The 11,873-nt window shown below is 43.0% G+C and overlaps 1 protein-coding gene across 2 annotated transcripts in view; it reads left to right on the forward strand.

Moving 5' to 3' along the window:
• The window catches only part of uacab (uveal autoantigen with coiled-coil domains and ankyrin repeats b), a 136,144-nt gene extending 127,044 nt beyond the window's left edge, over positions 1-9,100 (forward strand). For both annotated transcript variants that reach the window (XM_060911707.1, XM_060911708.1), the window contains exons 16-19: positions 1-2,659; positions 2,832-2,984; positions 6,147-6,212; positions 6,747-9,100. The exon at positions 1-2,659 is cut by the window's left edge and continues 29 nt beyond it. In XM_060911707.1, the coding sequence (XP_060767690.1) occupies positions 1-2,659; positions 2,832-2,984; positions 6,147-6,212; positions 6,747-6,818 (2,950 nt within the window). In that variant the 3' untranslated portion in view covers positions 6,819-9,100. The remainder of the gene's footprint in view (positions 2,660-2,831; positions 2,985-6,146; positions 6,213-6,746) is intronic.
• Positions 9,101-11,873: the final 2,773 nt, after the last annotated feature.

Consider the following 11,873-nt stretch of genomic DNA (forward strand, 5'->3'; position numbering starts at 1 on the left):
TGTATCCCGGCCCTTAGAGCTCTCTCACCCGGTGATGCCAATCCCTAACGAGGTGGAGACATTGCGTCAGGAGCTGTGGTCTACCCGTAAGCAGCAGGAGGCTGCACAGGAAGAAGTAGGACGTCTCCAGGCAGCACTCGCGCGAAAGACCAAGGAGAGTGAAGAACTGGTTCAGAGTCGTGACTCAACCAAGCGAGAGGCAGATCGACAGATTCAGGAGCTAGAGCGGGCACTGGGAGACGTCCAGAAGAGGATGCTGGACTCTGAAGCGAAGGTCAAACAGCTACAGGCACATGTGATCACAGTAAAGGAGCATCTCGGCAACCAAATGTTAGATGACCTCAAAGCTCAGCTCAACGATGTTAAGGTGAAATATGAAGGTGCGTCAGCTGAAGTCGGCCGGGTCAGGAATCATTTGAAGCAGAGTGAGAAAGCTCTGGAGGAGTATAAGAAGAGTGAAGGCTTCTTGGCTGAAGAGGTTGAGAAGCTGACAGCTGAGTTGAATGCAACGAGAGAAGAGCGTGATAAGATGGTTGAGACCCTCTTAGAAATGGAGGCTCGTGTTAAAGAAAAAGAGAAACGTCTGGCTACCATGGTGCCTGGAGAGAAGTTCGACAACATGAAGAACCTTCTATCTAATGCAGTGGATCAAAAGGAGAGACAGCTGGTGGAGCTGCGGGAGGATTATGATCGTGTTCTGGAGGAGGTGGCTGAGCTCCACAGGGAGGTGGACCACCAGGACACTGTGCCCCTTCAGGAGCATGAGAAACTCAGGGTGGCTCTGGAGGAACAGAATGATATCCTGAAAAAAAAACTGGCAGATGTCACTTCTAAGTGTCAGTCACTGATCTGTGAGGTCGAGGATGGCGAGGATGAGAGGGAGCTGCTTCGAGAAGAGCTGCACGAGCTCAGCAAGAACCTCCAAACGCAGTTTGTTTCTGTTGAGACTCATGAAGAATTGAAGAAGGCTCTGAATCTTGCTATGGAGGAGCTTAAGGACCAGCTTGATGAGACAACCGAGAGGAGAAATCATGCTGAGGAGCAGTTGAGGAGGCTCCAGGAGGAGAAGGCCTCTCTGGCTGAAGACATGAGCAGCCTGAAGAGCACTCACATACCCAACGAAAGGTACAAAAGTGAGGTGGCTGCACTTTCAGCCCTTAAAGCAGGGATGGAGAAGGATCTAGAGAATCTTCAGAGGAAGTGCAAAGATAAGGAGAAGGTGCTTGAGGTTGTGGCAGCTGAGAACATTGCACTGAAACAGAGCTTGGAGGGAGAGTTTGTTAAAAGAGAAGCGTATGCGAAAGTGCAGAAGGAGTTACAGGAAGCGTTGGAGAAAGCCAAAGTCGAAATTCACAAATTGGAAGAAGATGGGAAAGTTAAAGAGGACGAGTTGAAGAAGGTGAAAGAGGGAAGCGCTATGTTAAAAGAGAATCTGCAGGAGAAATTGGAAAAGGACTATATCAGCCTTGTTGACCACGAGGCAATGAAAAGCCAGTTAAACAGTGCTTTAGCTGAAGCAGAAAGAAGTGCTAAAGAGGCCTTCTCCAAATACGAGTCTATTCAAGAAGGTACTTTAAAACTTCACAAAGAAATCGAAGACCAGAAGAAAGAGCTGGATACTATTCATGAAGCTATTCAATCTAAATTTGTGCCAGTAAGTGCCCTGGAGGAAAAAGAAAAGGCCTTCAATACCACTGTGAAGGATCTACAAGAAGAGCTAACAAAAATGGAGCAGAAGTACAAAAACGTACAGACTGATATGGAACATGAGAGACGAGACAAAGAGACTGTGAAATTGGAGATGAAATCTGTGCAGAAGAAACTGGAGGCTAACTTGGTCTCCAGTGAAAAATGCAGAGAAATTGAAGACGGCTATAAAGGCCAGATGGAGACCTTGAGTCTGAAGTTAGTGGAACTGGAGCAGCAGTACATGGAGGTAACTGTTCAGCGAGCTGAACTGGAGGAACAGAACTCGCTCTGCAAAACCGAAATGATGAACCTCCAAGAGCGTCTAGAAAACGAGTATGTTCATCTGGAGCAGTTTGAAGCCATGAAGAACTCGCTGACCTGCAGTTTGCAGGAGGCACAGGCTGAGTGCAAGCGCCTCAATGAGGCCTACAACTTGGAGGTCCGGCGCATCCATGATTTGGAGAAAGAGCTGCAGAGCCATAGAACTGATGCTGACCTACTGGCTCAACACAGCCAAGCCAAGGAGGCTCTGGAGCGAGAAGCAGCCAAGCTCCGTTTGGCCCTGAGGGAAGAAGAGGAGACCAGCGCCCAGAGGGCTGAAGACGTAGCCACTCTGCAGACAGAGCTCCTCAGAGCAACACATGCCTTAGATGATCTCCGCAGCCACGAAGGTCAGTTGGTCGAGCTCAAAGCTGAGAAGCAGAGGCTGGAGGAGGAGGTAGGAGAGCTCAGCGATCGGCTCTTGGGTTTAGAAGAGCAGTGTGAGGAGCTATACCAGGAAGCAGCCCAGGCCAAAGAAGGTGAGAAGAGAGCCAGGATGGAGACGGAGGCCCTGCAGACCAAGAGCGCCTCAATTGAGAGAGAAATCCAAGATCTGAAGGAGAGATACGATGACTCGCTAAGCACCATCGGCGACCTCCAGAAAAGGATTCAGACTTCGTCAGAACAAACCGAGGCCAAAGACAAAAGGGTGAGGATTATAATCTTTTGAATTGTCATGTAAACATTTGGACTAATGAATGTCTGGATTCCTGCAGATCGTTACCTGGTGCATGTAACACGTCTTTTCAATGAGCGTGTTCTTGAAACCTTTGTTTGTCAGCTATTTATGTGTTTTAAATAAGTGAATCTGTGTGTTTCAGATCACAGAGCTGTTGGCAGATGTGGAGAGGTTGAAACAGGCTCTCAATGGCCTGTCCCAGCTGGCTTACACTGGCAACACTCCCAACAAGAGACATGCTCAACACATTGACACACTCCAGGCGCAGGTCAAGAGCCTCCAGCAGCAGCTGGCTGTAAGTAGCACTTTCAGCTAAACACTTGCAGTGCATCTCCAAACGTTGGGCACGTTACAGTAGGATTCGGTAATTAAACATGATTTCAGTTTGGCACAAAACACTAGTGTTTGGTTACAATGGAAGTAAATATGCCAGTTGATACTGATTAGACTAAATTGGCCCAACCGTACTACAGTCGCAGAACAGTGGTACATGCAGAGCATCAGAGATGTGTTGCTGTTTTCCTTCAGGATTATCTCTAAATCTTTATTTTTTTTTATTTTCTCTTTTGACCTACATGGCTTTTCTGTTGTCCAAGTGACAAACTCCTTGTGAGTAATGACTGTGTTGTGTATGATGTAAATAGTGTTGTACATTGCAGCAGTGTATATGGTAGATTTATTCTATCCATATTCATGGATATGAGCAATCGTGCGCTCTGATTGGCTACTCTACTACTATGCTATCAGCTCATATACTGTGAGTAGAGAAAAACAAAATGGCGGAGCGTGTTGCTAAATCAACCGAGGACGAAATAAAAACTCTATTTTACCCTTTTTCCACCAAATCAGTTCCAGGGCTGGTTCGGGGCCGGTGCTGGTTCACAACTCGTTCAACTTGCGAGCCAGCTGAGAACCAGTTTGCTTTTCCATCGCTCACAGTGCCACGTCATTACGTCGCTGTATACGTCAGTTACGTCGCTACGTTTGCTTAAACCTTGGCACGAATATCGAAGCAAAAACAACACGGAAGAAGCAGCAATAATAATAATGGATGACTTCGCGTTTGTACAGCTGCGGCTTCTCGCTGCTTAAAAATGACGGTCTTGTTGTTGGTCTTAACAACTCCGCCCCCCCCGCTGACGTAAGCGGTTCTTTCCTCTGGCCTAGCAGAGAGTTGGTGCTAGCCTGGAACCGGTTTTTCTGGCCCCAGAGCCAGTTCTTTGTCAGTGGAAACAGAAAACCCGGTTCCAAACTAAGCACTGACCCCGAACCAGCCCTGGAACTGCTTTGGTGGAAAAGGGGCATTTGAAAACAAAACCCCCCTGAAAATATTTTTTAAAAAAAAGCAACAAAATATGGAATGAAAGTATTTGATGGTAAGGACGCTTCTTTTTTTTTCTTTTCAAGAATTATAATAACAGTTTTCACAAACCGCTACTGTCATTTCTCCGGTTTGTTTCCATCCTTCATCTTTTAAGCATTAAATTTTTTTTTTTTTTAAGATTGGTTCAAAAGCTCAAAGAAGTTTGAAAATTATGGCCCTTTTCCACTACCCTTTTTCAGCTCACTTCAGCCCGACACGGCTCGCGTTTCGACTATCTCAGAGCAGCACGACTCCGCTCGCTTCAGCCCTACTCGGCACCCAAAACTCGCACGGTTTTGGAGTGGGGCTGAAGCGAGCCAAACTGAGCTGAGTGGGGCTAGGGGCGTGAGGAGACACTCCCCTGTGCACTGATTGGTGAGGAGGAGTGTCCTCACATGCCCACACAAGCCCTGCGAGCACGCTGGGATCTGTAAACACCGCAAACCCGGAAGAAGAAGAATTACGAATTACGAGAATTTCTGAAGCCTTATGCGCCTCGCCTCATCTATACGCTCTTGCCAGTATCTGTTGGCGTTGTCGGTGACAACAAGCCACAGCACCAAGACCAGCAACACTAACGACTCCATGTCCTCCATGTTTATTGTTTACTATCCAGGTCGTGAGACTACCGCTTAAAAGGTCACTGATGTCACTGTTTGCGCCGCCTAACGACATCACGTGATGTCCACCCACTTTCGCTAACTCCACCCAATGTGTCCACCCACTTCCAGCCAGCACGGTTCAGCGCGGTTGTAGTCGAAATGCAACTCCAACAGCCCCACTCGGCACGTCTCAGCCCAACTCGGCCGCGTTGGTAGTGGAAAAGCGGCATTACAGAACTGAAATGTCCAAGGAAGAATTAAAGACATGTCTAAAGCTATTCCATACCTCAGCAAGACGACACTTTGGACAAAAAAAGAAAAGGGGGGAATAAACCCCCCACTAAAGTCAATTCGTGCAGCTATTGACATGTTTTTTAAAAAGTCTGCCTAAGCAGATATGATTTTGTCGCATGTTTTGTATCCCGTTGTTATTTATCGAATTTGCAAAAAATAAAAATGCTCCTTCTCAAAATCCAGTGGATGTGGATATAATAAAACTACACGCCTCGTCGGCTATCAGCTCCTGTATGACTCGATTTCGTGAAATAATTGCGAACTATAGATTAACATTTACGAAATTATGTAATCCGACTCGCAGTAATCTCCAAATTGTGCCACAAAATTTAACGTCTGATAAATTAAGTCAAAGGTGAGAAGGTAATAGTGGTAAGTCTTTGAAGACCTTGGAACATGTGCGCAAAGTCCTGTAATTATGATGAATATAGTACTTGAGCATGAATAGCTTGTTTTCTGTTCTGTATTAAGCTGTCACGGTCACTCAAAGCCATTCTGTTTTTTCAAGAACAACTGGGGGAAAATCTCAATAGTGCATGTAGCCTGTTTCAAAGTCAATTCCAGAAACTTTTATGCCTATAATCACTTCATGAATAAGTATACAAACATTCACCATAAAGTCACACAGTCAGGGAGCAAATACGCCTCTGTTTCAGCCAGCCCACTTGTTTCGCCGGCAAAAATAAAATTTTAATGAAATTCTCATATTTATGACCAAATCCATGTTTTATTATGTGCCTGAATGAGTCACTGGAGTGAAACTGGGCCAGAGAGGGACTGCCTGATTCTCAGGAGAAATTGGATTACATGAAAAAGCCTCGCTGAAGCCGTTTCCCAAGTTTATTACATTTGGTTTTGTATTCCACTGAGTTTGATCCATTTGATCCACACGACATGCTTTTTCACAAAAGTGGATGTTCTGTGGATGGATTTAACTGTGGTTTCGAATCACTGTGGCTAGCGAGAGAGAGAGAGAGAGCGCAAGTGAGGCCTTCTGCCACTCTGAGTTCATAAGACATGAGGACGATAATAGAGTTACAATAACACGCACACTGACTGTCTGACTCACTCTCGCAATCACACACTCGCTGGGAAAATTGCAGACAGCATTTTCACTTGAAACACACATTCACGAGAGACATCTGTTCCTCATTACACTCAACCTCCCTGTTGATCTGTGCTTTCTTCACTGTCGCAGGATGCTGAGAGGCAACACAGAGAGGTGGTTTCAATTTATCGAACTCATCTTCTCAGTGCCGCACAGGTACGTCTCGAATGCACACGTGTACATAAACGTCTGATTGTTTACTGTTTCTATTTTTCATCTCAGGGCTATTTATTAAAGCTTCAGAAATCTGTCTAGATAGTCAGATCTGTCTCAGGTTATTTGTGAGGTGGTCTGGGGAAACCCATCAGATAATGCTGTGGCTGAAAAACAGGAACATGGCCAAAAATAATGATAAAATCTAGCTGTATACATCTAATATCCTTTTACAGCTCTACTTTAAGAAAGCCTCAGCTTCCTGTGTTAAATCGTGGTTAAAGAGCCGGTATTAAAAATGCAGATGTCCTTGACTTTTACCCCCCCAAAAAAACCCCACCATATAGTCGCAATAGCAGTTGCTATCTGCAGTAGTTTCCTACATTTTGATCATGCGAAGGGTTTTCCCAGGCTGCCACATACTTGAAGTCTCACATAACCACATACAAAGGGTTAAACCTTGCCTCAGGCTTCAAAACGAGCTGAAACCAGATTTCCTCAGACTGTAACAGTATCGACTTGCTTGTGTTTTTGCAGGGTCACATGGACGAAGACGTTCAGGCAGCATTGCTGCAGATTATCCGAATGAGGCAGCAGTTTGTGTGTTAAACCCGTCCTCGAGACGCTCTCTGACTCAAATCCACCCTGTCCACTGAAGGTGTGCAGTTAGAAAACAGGATCAGTCAAAAAGCATTCAAGATGTTAGACGTTACTCATCGCAGAACGGGATAAACACTGCAGTAGCATTTGCAGTACTGTTTCTGAGAAATACTCAAGTTATTCCACGAAATTGAGTCGTACATGAGCTGATAGCCGACGAGGCGCATAGCACCGAGTCGGCTTTAAGCCATGTACAGTGAGATTGAGTGGAATAACCTGTTTCATTCTATCCACATTCACTGGATTTTGAGAAACGGAGCATTATTTTTTGCAAATTCGATAAATAACTTTTATACAAAATGTCTAATCATTTCCGCTTAGAATGTAAACAAACTGGCGAAATGACAGTCGCAATTTGTGAAAAATGCGATGATTCTTGAAGAAAAGAGACCTTCCCATCAAATACTTTGTGTTTTGTATTTTTGGGGATTTTGTTTGAGTCGTTTTCATTTTGTCCTCGGTTGGTTCAGTAGCACAGTCCGCCCCTTTTTTTTTTTTTAACTCCACTCACGGTATACGAGCTGATATCCTAGTAGTAGAGTAGCCAATCAGAGCGTGCGATTGCTCATATCCAGTGAATGAGGCTAGAATAAAGTACTTTATTCCTGTGTGCTATAATGTTGAATTGGAGGAGGAAAAGGAACTAAACTATAGGTTTCCTTGTCACCTGGGTGGTGCACTTTTTAACTTTTACCTGGAAAGCTGCATTAATGTACCTTTTTTTTTTAAATTATAACCCTAGAAGCGAATGAAGTAATTTTAAACGCATCATACATTCATGTTACTATGTAAACGATCTATATTACTACCATTTGCAAAAGATGTAGGAGACTTGGAGTGAAGAGTTTGCTTCCTTTTTACTGGAAGTCCACTTCCTGATGGTTATAATTGTAATGTTGAAGAGATGACAAGCAGGAATATTTGAATGGTTTGATATTTGGTGTTGTAGGTTTGCTTTGGAAGCACAATGGAAAGGCCTAGGGAAGAAAAACAATCCAATTCCAAAACACCCGACTTCCTGCAACGGGTCACCCAAGCTGCAGTGCATTGTGGCGTTTCCTGTTCTTCACTATGCTTTCAGATTTATAAAACTCACTAACGTTTTCTTCCATATACATATAGAGAGCACTATATTTTTAGCTATTTTCATATAAAACTGATCAGGGAGCAGGTCTCCTCCCCTTTTTTTTTTTTTTTTTTGTCAGGCACAAAACGTAAAGTCCGAATGATTTGACACTTGCTCAAAAGCAGCCTTACTTTAGATTAGCCTTGATCACGTTTAGCTCACTGATGATGTGGTAGCCAGCTGTGGATTTGAGTCGGAGTGTGTTCATGGTGCGAGGTGAAACAGCCTGCATGTCTGATCCTATTACCTGGAAGAAGCTGCCCTCTTGTGGTGTGACTTGGCTGGCCAAGTTTTCATGACATAAATAGCTCTTTGTGGTTTGTTTCACTGTATAGCTGCAGATGTGATGCATTTGCGATCTCTCCCTCCCCCCGGTGCTTCCAAAATCTGATATTTTTTTTCAGTGCTTTGTACTACTTTTGATTAATGGTCACCATGTTTATGGTAATACTATTCAGCAGGACTGGACTAGAATGACACTATACCTATTCAAGGTACTTTTTCATTTTATTAATGTCTTTCTTTCCCCCTCCCCCCCCTTCTGAAATAGTACAGTGCATTTAGAATGTGCTAGTTGATGTTACGCTTTAACACTGACATAAATAAAATATTACGCTAGCAAGCTTATAAGCACATATCGACTGCGTGTCTATGCTAATTGGCTATGCTGATAATTTATTGCATAAAACCGCTACTGATTTTTACTAATTTATATGAACTGAGGTTTTTAATTCTGTCTAGACAGTGCCAGATCTTACAGGATGAACCTTATCTAATTTCTGCTATTTGATCTTGATGTAGTTTGCTCCCCCCCCCCCCCCAATTTTTTTTTTTTGCTTTTGTTTGACTTGTTTTAAACAATATTGAATTCTAACATCAATAAAAGTGTCTGCTTTAGAATAAAATGTCTGTGTTAATTCAGTGGATTGCACATCAGGAAATTGGAAGCAGGACTGTTTTTCTTTGTTTTAATCCTGTCCTTGCAAGCCCCTTTGACCAAGTCCACCGGAGTATAAACTTGGCTCCGTTTTCCAAAAAATATAAACAAATTAATAATTTAAACCACCGTGACCCTGACCACAATAAAGCAATTACTGAGGCCAAATGAATGTGGTGAATGTGTCGTTCTTTGTGAAACCCCAGTACACTCTGATGTTAATACAGGTCACCTTTATTTGTCCCATGAGCATAGCGGAGTGTATCAAGTGTGTTCATCATACTTGTTTTGTAAATTAATTTCACTTTTGGTGTGAGATTTATTAGTAAACAGTTAATATGAAAAATGGGGATTTCAGTGTAGTGTACAGTGGTGCTTGAAAGTTTGTGAACCCTTTAGAATTTTCTATATTTCTGCATAAATATGACCTAAAACATCATCAGATTTTCACACAAGTCCTAAAAGTAGATAAAGAGAACCCAGTTAAACAAATGAGACAAAAATATTATACTTGGTCATTTATTTATTGAGGAAAATGATCCAATATTACATATCTGTGAGTGGCAAAAGTATGTGAACCTCTAGGATTAGCAGTTAATTTGAAGGTGAAATTATTAGGCGTTTTCAATCAGTAAGATGACAATCAGGTAAGAGTGGGAACCGTTTTATTCAAAGAACAGGGATCTATCAAAGTCTGATCTTCACAACACGCGTTTGTGGAAGCGCATCATGGGACGAACAAAGGAGATTTCTGAGGACCTCAGAAAAAGCGTTGTTGATGCTCATCAGGCTGGAAAAGGTTACAAAACCATCTCGAAAGAGTTTGGACTCCACCAACCCACAGTCAAACAGATTGTGTACAAATGGAGGAAATTCAAGACCATTGTTACCCTCCCCAGGAGTGGTCGACCAACAAAGATCGCTCCAAGAGCATGGCATGGAATAGTCAGCGAGGTCATGAAGGACCCCAGGGTAACTTCTAAGCAACTGAAGGCCTCTCTCACATTGGCTAATGTTCATGAGTCCACCATCAGGAGAACACTGAACAATGGTGTGCATGGCAGGGTTGCAAGGAGAAAGCCACTGCTCTCCAAAAAGAACATTGCTGCTCGTCTGCAGTTTGCTAAAGATCATGTGGACAAGCCAGAAGGCTATTGGAAAAATGTTTTGTGGACGGATGAGACCAAAATAGAACTTTTTGGTTTAAATGAGAAGCGTTATGTTTGGAGAAAGGAAAACACTGCATTCCAGCATAAGAACCTGATCCCATCTGTGAAACGTGGTGGTGGTAGTATCATGGTTTGGGCCGGTTTTGCTGCATCTGGACCAGGATGGCTTGCCATCATTGATGGAACAATGAATTCTGAATTATACCAGCAAATTCTAAAGGAAAATGTCAGGACATTTGTCCATGAACTGAATCTCAAGAGAAGGCGGGTCATGCAGCAAGACAATGACCCTGAACACACAAGTCGTTCTACCAAAGAATGGTTAAAGAAGAATAAAGTTAATGTTTTGGAATGGCCAAGTCAAAGTCCTGACCTTAATCCAATGGAAATGTTGTGGAAGGACCTGAAGCAAGCAGTTCATGTGAGGAAACCCACCAACATCCCAGAGTTGAAGCTGTTCTGTACGGAGGAACGGGCTAAAATTCCTCCAAGCCGGTGTGCAGGACTGATCAAGAGCTATCGGAAACGTTTAGTTGCAGTTATTGCTGCACAACGGGGTCACACCAGATACTGAAAGCAAATGTTCACATACTTTTGCAACTCAGATATAATATTGGATCATTTTCCTCAATAAATAAATGACCAAGTATAATATTTTTGTCTCATTTGTTTAAATGGGTTCTCTTTATCTACTTTTAGGACGTGTGTGAAAATCTGATGTTGTTTTAGGTCATTTATGTAGAAAACTCTAAAGGGTTCACAAACTTTCAAGCACCACTATATACATTATTTACTGTGCTTAGTGGGTATTTATGGTATTATTGAAAGTTATACACATGCCTTCTTTGATGTTGGGGAACTTCTCTGTGCACACTGCCAAAGCCGTGCAAAGGCACCATCATGTTGGCACCTGGATCATTCGGACCTGATATTTTTTTACTCCTCAGTTGTCCCGGTTTGTTCATGCCCAAAGGAAATGTTAGACATGCTCACCTGCTTGATTTATTCCACATTTTAGAATGTACATTTTGTAGGATTGTACTTAATAAACTGGCAACTGGGTATAGTTGTTCTGTTAGTTTTTTCAACCTAGATTTAATTTAGATTAAATTCTTTGCTTTGTGGCATTTCCTCTTTTTTCTTCTGTGATCTACCGAACGTCGAATAGTCTACTCCGCACGCACAGGAAATGTACACACTATTCAGTTAAAATTGAATTATGTGGGTCACATGGTTGCCTCCTCGTAGCTCCAGAGTTTCTAGTTTGATCCTGAGCTCAGGTTCCTGTGTGGTGGCTCTGTGCATGTTCTCAATATTCGTGTGGGTTTCCTCCAGGTTCTTAGGGTTCCTCCCAAAACATGCCCTAGGTTGATTTGGCTATCCTGAATTACCCATAGTTGTGAAAAGCGTGTGATGGACGTCCAGTGTTCCCGGGATAGTCTCTGGCTCCACCACAACCCTGACCAGGAATGAACAGACTCTCTGAAACGAGGTATAATATTTGTCAGAAATTTGGTAGAAACTAAGCTAAATGAAAGCCAACACAATTATTTTAATAAGAAGAGGAATCAGAAGAATAATCCAGGGTTCAGATCCCTTGCTGGATATCCTCATCCTCCAGTTTGAAACCCACTAATCAAATCATGCTTTGTCCATACACCGCTTTCTCATTTCGTTTGACTTCATGTTTGTCAGTGCATGTGGTTTTATTTTAAACACAATCACAGCAGGAATGACAGGGGGCTCTTTGGCATGAAGGCTTCTCTTTTATC

The sequence above is a fragment of the Neoarius graeffei genome, chromosome 27 (assembly GCF_027579695.1).
Source record: "Neoarius graeffei isolate fNeoGra1 chromosome 27, fNeoGra1.pri, whole genome shotgun sequence".
Classification (NCBI taxonomy): Eukaryota; Metazoa; Chordata; class Actinopteri; order Siluriformes; family Ariidae; genus Neoarius; species Neoarius graeffei.